The sequence below is a fragment of the Chaetodon auriga genome, chromosome 17, assembly GCF_051107435.1.
Source record: "Chaetodon auriga isolate fChaAug3 chromosome 17, fChaAug3.hap1, whole genome shotgun sequence".
NCBI classification, from domain to species: Eukaryota; Metazoa; Chordata; class Actinopteri; order Chaetodontiformes; family Chaetodontidae; genus Chaetodon; species Chaetodon auriga.
In genome coordinates, this window is record NC_135090.1 from 19860254 (window position 1) to 19879585 (window position 19332).

At 42.7% G+C, this 19332-nt stretch overlaps 1 protein-coding gene across 12 annotated transcripts in view; it reads right to left on the reverse strand.

Moving 5' to 3' along the window:
* Positions 1 to 13874, reverse strand: part of pleca (plectin a) — a 94041-nt gene extending 80167 nt beyond the window's left edge. For 6 of the 12 annotated variants that reach the window (XM_076753933.1, XM_076753932.1, XM_076753929.1 and 3 more), the window contains exon 1: positions 10176 to 10700. In XM_076753933.1, coding sequence (XP_076610048.1) covers positions 10176 to 10551 — 376 coding nt within the window. In that variant the 5' untranslated portion in view covers positions 10552 to 10700. Of the gene's footprint in view, positions 1 to 1341; positions 1526 to 10175; positions 10702 to 13493 lie in introns of those variants that run through there. The other 6 variants (XM_076753942.1, XM_076753939.1, XM_076753936.1 and 3 more) reach the window with 5 other exon arrangements.
* Between the last annotated feature and the right edge of the window lie 5458 nt (positions 13875 to 19332).

Genomic DNA, 19332 nt, shown 5'->3' on the forward strand with positions numbered 1-19332 from the left:
GAACATCCATACAGCTCCTCAGCAACAATGCCTTGCTTTTAGCTAACACACACACACACACACACACACACACACACACACACGCGCAAACACACTACAAGCCCTGCACAGAACAAACTAGTCATAGTTCAGCAAAGAGGAAGCTGCTTCTTCGCTTATGTCCTTCTGTATGTGGATGGCCAGTGGGATAAGAGAGCACAGCTGTTCCTGTCAGCCTGTGTCCTCACCCAGACCACCTCCAGATGCTGCTGCTATTCACCTGCCTTCGCCATTAAAGCAAGAGGAAGCTGGAACAATACGACACCTGCCTGACAGGAATCCTCCTATTCCTCCAATACTAATTCAGTTCACTAAAAACATCTGGTTTCAGTGCTTAAAGCATCTTAGTCTGGATTAGAAAGCAATAACGTCTAGATGTGCAAACAGGTTTTCATTTCAATGTCAAGAGTAACACATAGTCTCACTTCATTTGAGAAGCCTGAACAGATAATTTCTTCAATGCAACAGTCAATAAATTGTTCGTGTGCAGTTTAACTAATCAAGCCTCCTTTTGTTAGGTCTTCTTTGTACTTGTATAAAATTGTAAACCAGTAGAACAGTGTGTAAAAACCAGTTCAACCTGGTGATGATCCCTCCCATGTTTTGCATTGGTCAAACTCTGACTCATGAAGCAAGTAAGCAAATGAGCTTCAGGAACATCTTGAGGTGTTCCAGCTTCCTGTGCTCGCTTCCTGAAATGAAAAATACTATCAGCAGTGTTTACCCAGACATGATCAGCTGAATGTCCCTCTGATGCGCCACCTTGTTGGCTGGTAGCTCTTATCACTCATGCTGCACATGTTGGACCTGTGCCATTCACCCAACGGCCACATGTCTCACCTCTCTGTGCTCACCAGTGACTCCCCTGTATGCAAAGGAGGCTGTCAGGTCAGAGAGGAGGACACAGACTGCAGCTCAGCTCCTTTGTGGAACATTTAATTGCTTAACCTGAAGGCCAGAGCTTTAAAGTCTCACGCTCACTCATCTGAAGTGAAACCACTGTGACTCACTTCCACCAGTCCATGACAATAGCAACGATCTGATGCTGGACTTTGTCTCCACAGCCACTCTGTGAAAAGGTGTTTGACCACATATCAATATCATCTCACAGAGGGCCCTCTTGAAACAAAGTGCATCTAGGTGAATCAATATGGAACCAATCAATGCTGATAAGTCAATCAACATACTCCACTCACTGAAGCATGCACTCACTCACACCAAGCCTCCCATTCAAACATGCTCTCAACATGGTTGTCATTTGAATATGTACTGTGAAGAAGACAAAAAGGGGGGTGCTGTTACCTTTACACTTCTCTCTGACGTTCTCATAGGCTTGCACATAGTCCTGCTCCTCTGACAGCCGCTGACCCGGGTCAAACATGGGCATGGACATGATGGCCTGTCTGATGAGTCGTGGTCTGGGCACCTTCCTCTCTTTTCAAACTTTCTCCTAAACTTTCCACTGGCACTACACACCCCTCTTTGATTCTCTGTCCCCTCAGTGCTGATGAAAGGCCTCCTGGCTGTCTGTCCACCTATCTGTCTGTCCCCACCTTCTTCCTCACCCACACTCAATCACAGTATCCCCTCTATAAAGCTGTAGATTTCATTCCAGACCACCACCACTCCCCTCCTCTGCTTGAGAAATACCCACAGACACACACACACACACACATATCAGACCCTCCTCTTAAAGGCACAGAGGCGAACACACACCGCAAAGATAGATAGCAGTTGAGGCAGAGCTGCAAATCCCACAAACACACACACCGCACAGACCAACTCCACCCCTGATAGAGACACACATGGCTACCTCCATGAAAAAACAAGTGACGGAGGTGCGTGGGGTTATTCAAGTTCCTGCCGCTGGAGAAACTGGGGCAAGGCACGCCAAGTGGATCCTGCACTATTCACAGCTTTAAAATAAACTCCCAGAACACTTGCATGGATCTCCTCAAAGTCACGTCATATTCCCAAAACTGCATGACGGCAGATTTTTTAGCTGAAATGCCAGAGAGCCACACCTCTTCAGTACAGGACAAAACACTGGACCAGTGCTGCTTCGCTGCTGGATCACACAGCTCGAAGCTAAATATGTGTGAAATCTGAAATCTGACAATACCAACTGGCCTGCTCTGATTTAGCTGTGAACACTCAGATTCCACCCAGTTACATGAACGTTCAACTGAAGCTCTTATCAAGCGACTATAAACAAGTGGAGGATAAAGCATGAGTCCAGTGCACAGGCTGTATCCTTTAAGGAGTGTGAGTGTTCAGCCCACATCGTCAAGGAAACAGTCAACAGATCAACTACTACATTAAAAGAAACCTTAGACCCACTCCGATGAAGCAGCGACAATAGTACGTCAGGATGCCAAGAAAACCTGAAGCTACATAATCTTCAGACAAGGAAGCGACGCCTGGAAGAAGCACTGAGAACTTACCGCCGACAGGAAAATTGGAAAAGTTCAGAGGAAAGTTACTGTGAATTTTTCCAAAAAAGTGTGTGTTCGCACAGAAACGTTTCCAGTGGTGACATGTGTTGAAGGATTTTGCAATAGTTATAAAATTTGTTCACTGTATTTACTTTCTGTCAATATTGCATGTAGTACTCTACTTACTAAACACCACACCATGCGATCATAGAGAAGAAAACTACAGTTGCACCTGTCAGTGAGGTAAAAAATTACAACTCAATACTCACTATAGAGTAATCTATTGAGTGCGTGTCATGGAGAATTGTGATTGAGTGAACGAGGGAGTGATTTCAGCCTTGTCATAGCAGGAAAAGCACAGATGGAACAAATAACATTAAGGCCCGTTCAGTTCCATTTAGGTGACCCAACAAGCTGTGACGGTGTGAGGCAGCAGGCACAGCACCAGGAGCCTGAAACTGAGGCAGCTGAATTCAGCCATCATTAATGTTATCACTTAGACCTGTGCTTTTCCTGTTGTAAAATGTAAAAATGTCCACTGTGAAAAATATCAAGACTGTGGAGCTGGTGCGCCTTTACAGAGCAAAGCCATTACTGTAGCTACACACGTAGCTCGAAGGGTTTGAACATCTCATACCAATGGCACCTGACCGTGTTTGTACTGTGTGTAATTATGTGTGTGTGCGTCTGTATGAGCCACAGTAACATCTCAAAATTCTCCATTCGCTCTGTAAGTTACTGTATATCAACAATGTTTGACAAAAAAATCCTTTCAAAATTGGAAGTTTAAGCATAAACGCTGAATTAACGCTGATTACATACCATTGCCACCAGACACAGTGCATATGAGCACTGTAGTGCTGCCACTGAGCCATGAATACCTATAAACTCCTCAAATTCATCAAAATTACAGAACCAAATACCATTAAAGGTTTTGAATTAAATATGTGTTGCAGCAGTAACACAGAAGTCACTGCTTTGTCTTAAAAACTTGACAAAATACAACACAAATGAATAATATGCAGCATTAAAGTCAGATCAGTCAGAATAGTGATGCATCTACACTCTCGCTCTTAAAAGCAAGAAACTACTGCAGCTATCCTCGCAGCCCGAGCACACGTGTGTGTTATCACTTTCTCATACAGCTGGGAGTTTTTGTTTACTCAGCGATGGGGAGAATTTCATCTGCATGAAACTGCAAATTGCAAAAGTTACATAAATAAAAGCTTGACATCAGGAATGTGGAAGATATTTCTGAGTGTACTGAAGCACAGCCCTGCAGCTTTGAGACACCCAACTAAGTGTAGCGTTTCTCAATCAGTGAGTTATGACCTAAAAGTGAGCTGCAAAAAGCTTCTGACAGCGATGATGTTGTGTTCATCTGTAATGAGTCCCAGCACCTGCAGCATGTTCCATGGTGGTTTCCAAGACGCCATCAATCTCCACTAAGCATGTGAGGAGTTTCAAAACATAATTGACATGTGCATGAATTGAGCCAACTTTTACGTGAATGTAAAGCACTTAATCAATCCTCAGTGTGTATTGGAGAAAGTCATGTTTCTGATAAACACATATGAATCCAGTGGAAGCACAAGATTATGCCTAAAATTATAGTAATGTTGATCTTATTGAATATAACCATCATTTATCTACAAACTCCTGTTATTGGACTGTTTCCACTGATTACAAAGCATTATTATGACACCTGATAAAGCATGACTGTGAATACCATTGAATACCCTCAAGTATCACATTTGATATTGCCCTAAAAATCATTATAAATCAGAAAATAACAGTGGCTTGTTTGCAGTAAATGACCTGCAATTTACATGACAGCCACTATGAAAGAGTCACAGAAAACAGGCTCCTGCAGAGAGTCAAACTGTTTCCACAGAAAATCAAGGAAAACGTTGTCACCGCGCTGTAAAAGCAGCCTGACATGTCACCTCTGGGGAGCGCAGTGCAAACCACCACTTCACTGACAGCTCATATTTAGAGATATCACCACAATAAAACTGAGTGTCACAGTTTAACAATTCAAAACTGACGGCTCAATGATTTATTCCACGATTTGTTTGTCCACAGCGTGCTGAACAATCAATCTCTATGCCACAGTGTGGGTATAAAAACAAAAACATTTCACTGTTTCCTCATCACTGGCCACTGGACGGTGTCTCTCAGAGACAAAGTCTCACTTTTGTCTCTGTGTTTGCTTGTCTGGCTTTGGCTCGAGTGACTGACTGCAGAGCCAACCAGCCCTCCCACACATCACCAGAATAAAGACTCTGTGACCAGGCGGTGCCACTAATTTATGTTCTCTGCTAAAAGAAAAGAAAATAACAACACATCTAAGGACGGATACGACCTCCCCCTCACTATCCATTGACTGCTTTTTATGTATTCACTCGTTTGTGTTTGTAAGACATTGTGTGGTTACTTGCTTACAGGTTGGCGACCTGAATGCTGATCAAGGTTGAATTGTAGTCAGTGCAGGGATAATGTGTGCTAAAGTTATATATTAGTGACATTAGCATTACTGCTCCAGTGTTAGTAATTAGTTACTGTGATGACAGATACTGTAGGTCATCAGTAGCATTATAATCATCTTTAACATCCTCTTCATAAAATTCATGAGATTATTTATAGGTAATCATTTAAATCATTATTTCATCATTTACAAATTAAGTAAGATGGACAGAGACAAAATAAGAGTTTTTAATGTAACTGTAATTTACATTTAATGTGAAGTATGTCAGGTAGGGAATATCTAAGTTACGAGTAAAATACCTTACAGTTGAGCCCATGAATTTTTAAAATACATTTATTGACCAAGATAACCATGCAAACTGTTTGAGAGAGCATTAAGTAATGTAACAAGTGTAATTTACAACCTTGTTTGGCCAGTGACTCTGACAAGCCATATAATTTCCTGTTTTGTTTTTTCTGCAGTCTGAACATCTGCTCTGTCCACTGACTCAGCTCAACATGTTACTGCTGTGCACACATGTAGTTCTATGACACTCAACACAGGACATGGAGAAAAATGTCCTCCTGGAATCAAATGAATAGTTCATGAAACCATGCTTTACCGTGACACCATGATGAACACTGCACAGTGAGAGAAGGGACTGATGAAGACACGCTCCAGTGCACTGTATCTTTGGATACTGTCCTCTAGTGTCCAGCTTGTATACTGCACAAATCCCCCTGTCCTTTGAGTCCAATCACTGAGGTAAACAGCACTCGACATGTAACTGTAGGACACTTTGCATCTCATTTCAAAATCATATGCACTATCTCTTAAAACCGCAAGTACAAAGGCAGTCTTCACTGTTTGGAAACAGCGTGGGTGAAGTGACAGGACAAGCTTCAGGAAAGAAACATCACGCATTTGTCTGAAAGATGGAGGAAAGAAAGATTTGCACTCGTCAGCAGCACCACAGTGTCTCAGGGTCCCAAAGATATCGTTACACACTGCTGACGCAAGCAGCCATAGTGAAGACTGTGAAATGTAAAATCAATAATGGATCCACAATTCAATATTCTGACAAAAACTGCACCAAGCCCCACGATGAAAGCAGCTCTGAATAATTTATCTGAATGTGATACAAGCAGACCCTGTGACGTTTTCTCGACCTCCTTCAAAACAGAGCAAAGAAATAAAAGAAACGTATGTGAGATGCTTTTTTGTACAGTATGAACATGAATGTCTTTAACAGAGAAGTGAGTGTGATGTGTAAACTATGGAAGACAAAAACATGAAAGTAAGGATGCCTGAATTTAGGAGGAAGAACAATCTAACGGTTACAACACTGACAAAACAGGAGTACTGTCACAGTAAACAAGAGAGAAAAGCCAGTTTTCTGTTCCCTGCTCATTCTGTCTCACAGCTTTGTGTTGTCCTGTGTTCTGTGGTGAAGTTAAACACCATTCAGCTGAGTTCCTGGATGAAATGTGGAAGGACACAAGATTGTACTGCTACTGCAAGAACACTGTACTCCTCTCCCACACTGTAGTACAGCATTAGTCATGTTGTATTTCTCACTGAGAAACAGGATGACAGATTATCAGTTCAGAACCTAAAAAAAAGAACAAAACTGTGTGTATCCAGGAACCACAGACCAAAAACCAGTCCATCTCTCACCACTTCACCACTGTGTTCATACTGTCACCATACCAGAACTTTGGATCTATGGAAAAATGCATGTTAGGCGTAACAGAAACCGGCTAAATGAAAGTAAGGAAGGACATCAGAGACCATTTTGGGTCTTGGCCAGACCCAAGATGGGAAAAGGCAAGACTCCAAACTAGGAGAAACAAAGTTTGTGAAATACTATAACAAGGCTCTTTACGTCTTGTGGAACAACATAATATTATGTGATGGGCAAGTTCAGACAGAGCGGCTGTACAGAGCAAAAAGATGAACACTTGCAGAGGGCAGTTCACTAAAACATACTGTACATCAAATCAAAGCCACATCTCCAATATCAGCTTGGGCCGTGGTCGACATGAGCAAATAAAAGCCGAGTCTCAAAAAGAGGCCACGGGAAGAATATCGCTCTTCTTAGAGCCTCATGCACACCACAACAACACATAGAGAAAGTTACTGCAACTAAGCTGTTATTGGACAGTTGCTATTCAGAGGAGGGGTTTAGCAATGTGTCAGTTTGGCCTTAACACTGGAGAAGCGTAATCAATGAACAATCAAAAATAAGTTACACAATAAAACATCCCAGCACTGGTACCATAAACTTTAAAATATTAGACTTTAATTATAAGAAACTGACTTGAGTACCTGGCTTACTTAGTTTTTATAGCATGTTAACATCTTACTGCTTTCACTTTGATTTTTGCCTTCTCAAAGCTGAGACACTCAGTACTGGACTGTATATTTTTGGGCTAATTGGTTTCATCCACTATCCCAACAAGATCTGATCAGAGGAAATAAAAATTCAAAGTAATAAGCCTTCACTTAGGCACAGCAGTGCTTAAAGCTAAACGTAAATGTGAGCATGCTAACATGTTCACAATGACAGTGCTGATGTTTAGCGGGTATAATGGTTACCATGTTTCATTCATTCAATCATTCAAGGCCCACTAGGCCCTGGAGGTTGTTAGGAGCCATGGCTACAGCAATACATGAAGTGCCAAACCAAGATCACTCCCCTCCTCTCTACAGTTCTGCTGACCTGTGTCGTCTATGACAGTGTGTTCTGTTGCCAGCACTTTATTGTCTTCCTTTATTGCCATCCTCTGTATGGATGTCAACAGAGCAAGTGCCAAGAGTCACAGCTGATCAATAAACTAGCATGTTAGAAAGCTACAAAAACATTGATGCACTCTTACTGACATCTTATTTAGTGTCACCCAACACGGACTGCCTCTCAAACTGTCTGCAGCTTGATAACAAATGGTCCTATCTCCATTTGTTGGGAGACAAAGCTGAAGCTTGAGCCGTTTGTGTCTCACAAGACTAATAAATCGGGCCAGTGCCATTACAACAGCAATCCAACGAGACAACATTGACACAGTCACCTTTATCTAATTCTGTACATTTCATCAGCATCCCGCACGCATCCACAAGCACCACAGGAAGTAAACTTTCTGTCTCCAGAAATAATTTAACCCGATATCCACTATCTCCCTAAACTCTAGCTCATCAACAAGCTCTGCAGACGTACTGTGAGTCACACAATCCTGCTGCTGTTGTGTGTGCAGAGACAAAAACACCCAGTCACACAATACTGCTGCAGTACCCCACCCCATCAAATCAATATCAGAGACGACCAGGGAGGGGGGAGAAAGAGGTTGGTGTTGGTGTGGTCCAAAGAGACAATATGAAGCAAAGACCCAACACAGGAAGTGCTGAGGCAGCGAGTTGCATCATCTGAGTTAACAGAGGTGGATGAGCTGCAGAACCTGGACAAGATTTATAGGGATACTGTAGACAAAGAAACACTCCTCAGAGTCTGAACTCCCCTCCATGGGAATAAAATGAGCATAATGAGAGAAGGTAATGATGTTGTTCACATTTTATCTCTTTCAACAGCCTACAGGAGTCTTTGGGATAGTGCTGAGCGTGCATATGAATCTGGAACAGTGGATCGTGACATTTCAATCACCTTCATCCACTGCAGGTTATGTAGTATCTATTGAATTAATATGGATTGATTTAAATCCAACCATTAGTGTGCTACCCTTTGTAACAGCTACAGAAAACAGCCAGCACCATCTTAGCTTATTCTTTCACAGATTTTGCCGAGTCACTAAATGCATGATGGCATGGGCAAACACACCCTGAGCTCTTGAAGTAAAGCAGAGAGTCGATAGCTGACAGCACTGGCAGAAAACTCCAGCATCGGACTTGAAGTGCACAACAGCCAGTATGACGAGTGGATGACAACAGGGATAGGGATACTGTATCAGGCCATGATGAACATTTTTCTGCTGGTATGACGGGCCAATAACATGAGGCTTAAATTATGTAAGTATGTCTGTGGTGTGGAGACTGCTCAGTGTCAGAGGAGCCAAACTGCATTCCTTCAACACTGCAAATTGAATTGTTCATCCTAAGAGCCGTCATCCAGAACATTACAATGAGTGAAGAGCCAAGCATTAACACATTCGGTGGCTAATGCAGCTTGCAGCATCTATTATAGACCCACAACCCGGAGTAACGTTGGCGTAATCAATATTGAGGGGCAGTCAAGAGAAACTGTGAACGTTGTGCATCATTTGAAGTCAATTCAATAAACAGAGTTGGATGTGGGTAACTGTTGTTTTTTCACATTGCTTTTTGTGTAGGCTCACATAACCAGACCTAATGTTATCTCCACACTTCCAACACCACAAGCTCTGCGCTGTGTCAGTATGTGTGTCTGTTGCTGCTGAATGTAAATGACTTGATAGACATGCCCCCAGGGTACACTGACTGTTGTACTTATATAATATACTTTGGGTTTTCTGCCAAATAAATGCTGTTGAGCTGTCTAATCCTATCTCCTGTCTCACTTTGAGAATGAATCATGTTACATTTACTTATCATCCTACATTATGGGACAGGTGGATGTAGATTTTCATTCCTATATTAATTTTTTCCTTGGTAGAATCAAGTTTTGAGAGGAGTATCCCTTTTCGGAAAATATCAGCATATCGGGTATCTGCAAAACTCCAATATTGTGCATCCCTTGACAGCAAAGCCTTGCCAGCAGCCACAGTGAAGCTCACAAATCAAACACAGTCATCGCAATTATCAATTATCGCAAAGTCACCCCAAAGTGATATGATCGACCGTTAAGAGGACAGGCTCCATATAAAATGCTTCATGAGAAGCAGCATTAGCAGCCAGTCTTAGCAGCAATGTTACAGCAGAGTTTGCATGTAAGCACTACAGCAGCATGGCCACTTGAGGCTGGCTCCAATAGTGAGTCAATCACCACAGACCCCCATATTTAAAATGTCCAACTTTATAGCAGCAGTAAACATGTTTACAGCCTGGTCTCTACAGCTAATTTCCCCGTTCATGACAACTGCACAGGGCTATAACTGAGCTTCACAATGGCTTTTCAAAAACCTATTGGTGACGTCACGGAGACTACATCCATGTTTTATATTTTCAATGGGCACAACCTAAACAAACGACACATGCACCCCTCTCACAGACACTTTCACCTCCATATTCTTTCTCTGTGAACCACATACCTGCAATGCGGATGACAGCCCTCTCTGCTGGGTCCAGTACATCTCCAGAGGCTGACTTGGAGCGCTTGATGCGATGGTGTTTGGGCAGGTTCCAGGGCAGCGTGTCTCCAGGTGATGGAGAGTAAGTTACTGAACTCAGGTCACTGGAACTCTCCTCCGACGCAGCCCTGACCAAAGGCCTCCTCTTGGGCTTGTCCTTCACCTCCTCCATAGTCTGGATGAACATAGTGGGTGGAAACAGAGAAACATGTACAAAACTTTTCAAAACAAGAACAAAAACCAAATATTTCTGTAATCTGTCATTACAGTGAAATGGCGATCCAACCACCAAACACTCGATAGAAGTACCAGACCACCAGGGATTTAAAATATTCATGTTTTCTTCTCTGGAAATCACAACAGCAGGTGGTTTTCCTGTTTACCACATTTTCAAGCAAACCACAGGAGCTACTGAGAGATTAAATATTAAGTGTTCCCAAGAATAAAATTGTTTGACCTTCATGACAGACGCCTGAGAACAAAGCTCTATGAAATATTACACACTGACCCAAATATAAGACAAACGTGCTTCTCTGACACTTTGAAAGACGCTTTGTGAAGATAAACACTTTTAAGGAAAAAGGGCAACATTGGCAAACTCAAATTATATGTACTGTCTTTGAATAAATGGATTTAAAATAAAATTAAATAAAGAAGTTAATTGCAGGACCACAGAATAAACGGTAGAGGAAACATGACAAAGTAAAGGTCTTTGTAATTAGCTAGCTAACTAGCGTCGTATTTTAGCATCTCGGACAGTCACTATGCTAATTCACCTGTTTGGTGATTTAAACAGCTTCAGGTTTAAAAAAAAAAAAAAAAGCTGCTCTACTAAATTTCAACGGACTTCATTTCGTTTATCAGTCATGTTTCTCACAGTCTGCTGTCACACTTTTGAAAGGAGTCAGTTTTGAGACTAAGACATGACTGTTAGCTAACTTTACTGCTAGCTTAACTGTCCTTTGAGACTCACCGTCTGCTAGCATGACTTTCTGTGACAGCTCACTTTTTGGCAGCCTGACAGACAATTCTGTGAAGTCCATTTCGAGGTTAAGACGTTGTTGGTAGTTAATTTCCTTACATTAACGTTAGTCAGCAGAAAACTCTTTCAGCTGGACTAGCTAACCTGATACGTTTTGGGCCGAGAACGCCTGCCAATGGTCAGATGCGGAACTGCTAGCTTAACGAAGCTACAAACAACCCATAATGCAACGCTCTCCAGCACCAATTCAGAGAACGTTTGTTGTGAAAGAAAATGCCTCGCCTATTGTACTACATCCCAGTGTTTCCTCTGTAAAACTTCCAGAATGACACATCATGCTATATTTGGGCTAATATGCTACAGCCCATTTTGATAACATCATAAAAATACTTTTACAAGTGCTTACTTTGGTGGCTGATACCAATGTCATGCTATTAGTAAGATATTTCTGTCAACATATCACAGTAGTTTATGGCAAATGTATGCAAAAATAGCACATATAAAGTAATAAAGGTCACTGCAGATAAAACTTCACACATTTAAAGCAAAAACATCAACCATTAGCTTTAAATTAGAATTTTCAGACATCTTTTAACACATTTAAGAATAACAAAGCAATTATATTACCACAATAAGTCAATGAATTATACTATTTAATAACTGCCGTAATAATTCAGCCTAATGTGCATCTGTTCAGACAGACGCTCAGTTCTGCAGCTCAGTGCTCAGACTGCTGTCTGAAGTATTTTTCACCGAACTCTTCATTCAGAGCCGCTGTGAGGAGCAGGGCAGGTGCTGCGGATGCTCTGTGCAACGTCACCACGCTCCCAGCTCCTTTTTCAGCTGAGTCACCATCCGGCCCACAGGATGCTCTCCACCACCACAGCCTCTCTGATTGGACGGGAGCAGACAGGACCCAACTCCCAGGGGTAATGTCTACAGTGCATCAGACACAGTTCATATTCAGGTTATGATTTCACTAAGTGCTATTTCTGGCTACTTACTGTTTGTTGTTAGGACTGCAGTACTGCAACACTATCTATTCCTCATATTATCATTTAACCTTTATTCAGTCCAGTTGGCTCAATCCAGCTGTACGGTGTCTGGCAGGAAGAATTCAGTAAGTGAGACTGAGCGTCTGCACATAACATTTGTTAGTAGATAATGACAGATTATTACTCAACCAGAGTGGAAACGTGTGTTTCAGCTGTTTGTAATCAGCATATCCTCCCATCCCTCAATATCTCAACTAATAACACTGCCTCTGAAAGCAGAGCTGTTATGCATTACACTTTCCTGCTGCAGTTCATTGACTGATCTTAATGGAGACATGGGCATTTAGCCACTGTTTGAACAGCCAGTAAATACCACTGTTCAGATTCTAGGATTCAGTCTTTCATGCACAATGCTGCGTCCTTCAGGAAAGGTTTGATACTGTAAAATTCACAGCTCCTATACACACACCAGAGAAGGAGAGATCTCAAGGTTGCCGCGAGGTACCACTGCAAGTTATCACATATGCATGTGAACTGAAATCCTTTAGTCAGGCAGGCAGCACAGTGAGAGCCTGTTTGATCTCTTATCATCATCTCTCTGAATTAATCATCACTGTACTGCAGAGCTCTGATCTGCTCAGTAATACCATGCGCCATAAACATCTCCACCAGCATCATCACCTCCATCCTCCTGCCTCTAACCCATTACTATTCAAAGCAGCTTTGTTTTTCCTGTATGGCCTCGGTCCAAGCTGAAAGCATCAGGGTGATCCGTAGTTACCAGGCAACGGCAAGGAGCATTCAAGAGCGTGCTCCTGAAACTCTCAGGACTTGGAAACGGAGCAAAGTTAAGTGATGTGTGCTGGTATGAATAGACCGGGACAGTGGGTGAATCACACTGACAGCTGACTGACGCGCCCCCCTCTCTCTGTCTGTCTGTCTCCCCCCTCCACAGCTGATGGACTTCATTAGGAGTGGATCTGTTGGTCGTCAGTTGACAGAAGAAGCTGTTAAGTCTGGATCCTGCCCAGAAAACTCAAACTCACAGCCGCTTCGAGCTGCACTGCGCCGCCACACCTGAAATCAGGCTGTCTGTCCTGAGCCGCAGAGAGGAGAGAGCTGAAAGGTGCACCTGCAGCCTGACAGGTTAGGATGATGCTTAAAAAAATAAACAAAACACACTCGGGTTAATTATAATCTGCTTGTTTTCAAATGATACTAAAATAATGTGATTACCATCAGGCGCGATGCGGCAGATTGTGAACTATAAATAATCTGTAGGCCGGTTCCTGATCTACTCACGCTAAAAATATCCAGGATGACTGCTGCTTTGGTCCCAGGGAAACAATCGCAAAAAACCCGATACTGCAGTGGTGTCGTCGGCGGATTCGTCCCAGTCAGACCCGCTCAAACTTCCCGAGCCATCATCCGCATCCGCAGCGGGAGTCGCGCCTGCGTCCTGCAGTATCCTGGCTGCGGGGCGTCGAGCCGGTCAGACCTGGACTGATCCGGGCTGCAGAGTGAGCCGAGAGGAGGAATCTGCTCCTTGAGCCTCAGCCCACATGCCTCACAGCCAGCACGACCGCACCGGGGAAGTTGACGCTCATCTGCAGGCGCGAATGAAGCTGCAGATGGGAGCGGAGATGTGATCGCAAGCGCGATGCGCAAGTGGAGACTGAGCTCAGGTCAGACTGATTGCAGCGTGCAATCAGAGGCAGGGTCTTCTTCACACGTTACTCCCCTTAGACTGAATTTTGTTCTTGACAGTCGAGCCTCTGAGGGAAGCTGATGTGTCGGTATGCATCCCATATCCAGTCAGCATTTTAATGCAAATCCCAGTGAAAGATGGTCCTAATGTGAACGTTTAATCAATAATATTTTGAACCATTTAAACGTCTTTTTAACAGGTGACTGCTCTCCTTTAGACTTCTAAGTGTGCTCAGGTTGACTCAAATTAAAACATATCTCATACTGTGTAATTCAAGCCTTTGCTTTGAACTCCACACCTTTAGGATGTTGTTATAAGAGAGGTAACGCCAGCACAATGCTGAGCTCAGCATCTGTCCGGCATGTGGAAACAGATGTTGTGATGGTGATTACAATCATTCTCTGTGCTCCAGGAGGGATTTCTGGACAAAACTGAACTTTTCAACCCAAGCTTGAAGTCAACAGTACAACACATTCAAAAAGCATCTTTAGGGGTTAAATGGAACAAAAAAAAAAGTTTCAACAAATCCCTTTAATCCAGACAGAACTTTCAGAGTTCACATAAATTCAGTCCACTGAAAAAGCCATGACATTTTGGCTCCCCTGCATATGTTGGCATGTGAATGATTATCACAGTATTATCATTCATTGACTCCTGGGACCCTTATTAATGTAGATTCATTTAAAAATGAGAGTGAATATGAGAAAGTGCTGTTAGTGTCAGATCATCACATTAACTGTGCACTGAATGTGTTTGCTGTGTCTACCAGCTGACCCCTGCCTTCCCTTTGATGTCACAAACATGCAAATAAGCAGCTATTGATCGAGAAATCTGTTCCATTTAGTCCATTTGCCTTCTGAGTTGTTTATCCTGTGTCGTGTTTTTCTTCTTCGCTCCAAATGGGGCCGAGTCGCTCTGAGGCGAATTAAAAACTGTCATGCTGAGCCGTTACATAATCACACCATGAATGATAGAGTGCTTGTTTGTGTGGTCCTACTACATGATTAGTCTCCCCCCTTGGAGAGTAAATCGGTGGGTATGGAGAAGTTGGGGGCCGTTGGCTCGGTCCCACTCTGAGCCCGGTCTTGTACTCATGAAGGATGCGTGCCATCGGTTCTGAATGCCGCTGTCTGTGCCAGCTTTGTCCCCATTGTGCTGAAGGGTCAATCTGATCAACCAAGTGCTTGATGAAGCCAGAGAGCAGCGGAGCTCTGAGGGAGCTGGAGGATGTTCCAGCTCAGTTTAGACACGTTATAATTACTGTGGTAATAAATTTAAATCATTTGAGTATGAACAGTCCATCAGGACCATATCAGCACCACAAGAGCGCAAACAACACAGTCAACAGTGGTCAGATTCCAGTGGTGGAGGAAGTATTCACATCCTTTAGTGAAGTAAAAGTACTGATACCACGCTGTAAAAATGTTCTGTTACAAGTAAAAGTACTGCATTGAAAATGTTACTAAGTAAAGACATGTAAGTATAATCAGGAAAATGTACTTAAAGAGTGAAAAGTAAAAGTACTCAATGCAAAATGTCCCTTGTGATTGTTACATATGACATCATTGGATTATTTTACTGATGCATTGATGTTAAAGTAGTGTTTTACTGTTCTAGCTGGTTGATTGGAGCTCATTTTGATTTTCAACATGCATTAGTTATTTCTGCTAACCATCAGAATCCAGTGGACAAACAGCTCAAATCCACAGAACTGTAAGTGAAATGTCACCAGAAATGACAACAGAGAACGTCTCTGTGGTGCTTAAACGCCCCCGCATTTATTCAAAGGTCCAAAAACTGACTTGTGAAACCAAACACGGTGGAGAAAGTGCTCCTGACATGCCAGGAAACGAGGCGTTTGATGACACACGGTGGAGAAACATTCCTCACCTTCTGTGATCTCACTGCTGTCACAGTTTCCATCCCGACTTTTAGAGGTCGTCTCCTCCGTTTCCGCGCCGCTGGACATGGCGGCCCCTGTCCAACGGCCACAGCCTCCTTCACCACCACTTCCTCTGAGTGGACAGCTGGCTTCTCTTTGGGCTTTTTCTTCCTCTGAAATGACACGATGCCTGTGATCACTTAACAGCTGTCCTTAGAACTGTATAGCAGATTTTTATATGTCAAAGTTTCAGTATGGAGCTTCAGACACAACATGCTGCCTCAGGGGCCGTCTGCCAAACATACACAGCATCACTAACATGAAACAAAATCCACTTTTTATTTCCAAATTAAGGCTCATTTTTGAGGGAAGTCCACTCTTCAATTACAGATCTCGTCATTGGAAAGCAGCAGCTTTGATATCTGGCATGCACTGACTGAGCCGCACAAAAGCCCCTTCTTCAGAGGACACTGATTATGATTAATGCTGTCAGGTAAACAAATGGGGGTTTTGTTTTTCCTGCTGCTGAAACTCCCTGAAGAGGACAGGAACTACAGCAGCTTAGCTCTTTGCACCCAAGTGAATAACTGAATGGAGCTTTTGAAAATTAAGCTCTTGATTGAGGTCCTGATAACAGCTTTTACGGAGAGCATCTGCTATGTTTTAAGATTAGAAATGCTAATGTGCAGACAGCATTGCCCGTTATGTGTCAAACTGTAGTTATTTCTATACCCATAGCCGTCACCTCTCAGCAGGCTTTGTGAGTCACGAACTGTCAGTCGTTTCCTTCAGGATGAATTAAAGCTCTGTCTCATCTTATCATGCAGTAATCAGCCATTAGGAGTTCTGAGGTATGTAATATTGTGAAAGGCGTGACTGTGTGGACCTGTTTGTGCCATAAATTAAAACCTATGGAATGTGTGACATTTCCATTCTTTAAATATGAACAAGCCTCTCTTTCATGCGGTGGTTGAAGATCACATGCAGTCATAATGAAATCATTCACGTATCACAGTGTGACAGATGGAAACGTAAAGCCTCTTCGCTCTGCTGTAACCTCTGAACCAGCAGCACGCCGTGATGGGAATATTCATGGATCATTATCGTCTTTTGAAGGGGCTATGGCAATAAATTGATCGTACTTTGACCTTTAACACAGACATGGAGGTGCATGCTTGTACAGTATTTAGCTTTTGCCACAGTGACATTGACAGTTCTCCATTGCTGCATACTTTTTGGGTAATAATTTTAATACAAGTCTTCCTCAAGACAGGTGTTAGGTTCATGTACATGAACATGAAAATGGTGTTTGATGATTTTGTCGATTGTTTGGTTTCTGTTTAATGTGGCAAATCTTTTGCCAACAATGATTTAAGTGGAAAAAAGCGTTTTAAAGAGAATGTTTGGGTCATAGCACAATTCTAACAATATTTTAAGGTTTTGTCACCTTTTGCACATTGAAAACATGAATCTTTTTGCATCTGAAGCCCCTTGTTCTTGTCTGCGCAGACATTTTTTCCATGAGTTGAGTTTGACTGGCAGCCTGATAACTCACGGCCACAGCATTACGCTGGTTCTTTGACAAGAGACCTCACACGTCTCGCTGTCCACACACTGGCTGCAGCGGGAGGAAATGGACCTTTGTTGGCGCGTTAGTGCCACGCAGACAAAGGGCTTCACTCATGGAGCCATTTCAGAGAGCCTCTCAAACTTATCGCACACAATGACTGCACAGTGCTTCTCCACTGCATAACAACACCCATAATCCCTGTGCCAAAGCACACTGAGTGAGGCCAGCACAGTTACAGATCTCTCAATATAACATGAGCCCACTTGCAGTGTACTTAGTAATGGAAATGCTGCGTGATAAAGCTGCAGCTGCTGAGAGGTTCTATTACAGTACGTAGATTATATAGGATTGCTATCAGCGACGTCCTCTGCAGGGACACTCGATGGGACAAGAGGGGTCTAAAGCTGAAGATGGTCTGTTCGATGGGTGTATTGCGTTTATTGCATGACTTGTGTGCCACACAGACTTTAGTAGATGCACAGCTGTTGCATGTTAAAGAACAATGCACTTTGTTTTGTGCTTCAGCAAAATGCCAGTTCCTCTTGTATTTTTAAAGAAACACCGCTGCTCATGCTGGAAACATTGAACGCATCACTTCCCCTTATTACGGAGACAGAACGTTAAATGTAAAAACAGGACATGCCGTGGGTTGAATCACTACTGCCCTGCAGGAACATTAAGTCCCGAAACATTTATAACCACACAAGGTAGCTGTGTAGCTTGAAAAAAGGCTGCTGCATTGCCATGAGGTTCAAACATTTGTGTTCCTCTCAAGACAAATTACAATAACTTTGGCTAGTCCTTAAATTTTCGTCATCAGGGAAAAGTTTTTATTGTTCAGTGCTCTTACTTTAATAATAAAAATGACACCCCGGGCAGCCTCACCTGTCCTTTAGTGCTAGCGAACAAATGTTAGCATGCTGCTTAACATCAACATGTTAGCATGGTGACATCAGCATTTAGATCACAGCGCTGGGGAGCCTGTACAGCAAAGCATATTTAACATTTGAGATATGAAATGTTTTGTGCACCTGAGGGACCTTAAGAGCATTAAGAGCCCTGATGAAACCTTAGTAAAATCCTTTTTTGTGGTCTCTTCAAAGTGTTATGACACACCTACATGACTTTAAAAATGACATTTAAACAACTAACACTCTGTATTATGTGGGTGTGATGACGTAACTCGGTCTAAATTTGTGTCACACACTGACAGACACATAATCACATCACTTAATAATAATGGCTCAGCACTGTGGATAAGTAACAATGAACTTGTCAAGCTTGCTGGCATTGTGTGCTCCTCTCACCTGCAGCCTGGGTGAATGAAACTGAGCAAAGTGTAAGTGAACGAGGACCTCTGAAGTCTGAAGCAGGCATTACAAGCTGACGTGCTAATGACATAACGAAGCAGTCAGCACGTTGAGGACTTCATCATAATCACACAGGAGCATGAAGTGTTCATGTTTTTGATGCAAATGAGGAAGTTATGCATTGAAAGACAGAACAAAGGCTCACCTGAGTCGGAGCTTTAGATTTGGAGTGCTTTGCTATCACTGTGAAAAAGACAAAAAAAAAATATTACATCAGAGGGAACAAAAAATGTGGTGCAATCGTCATAATTTCAACTACTATCATGACGTAGTAAAAGTGACATTGCATTAAAATGAGTACAGTGCTGCTGAGTCATTGTTCAGTGCAGGTATCCAGCTTGCAGAGACATGCAGGTTTCCATCACTGCAGTTTGTAAACTGGAGCTGCATGCTGTCCCATGGCGTCACATCATGTCAAATTTATGACATATCATTAAGCTGACATTCTGCAGCGCATGTACAACACTGAAGTGCAGCTTCACATCCTCAGCTAGCTGGAAAAGTATGTCTGCGATGGCTCACAGTAACGACCCAAAAATAAACATTTTTTGAACTAATGAGTATGAAAGACCCTTTGTGTCCTCTCACATGGGTAAAGGCACATTCAAACA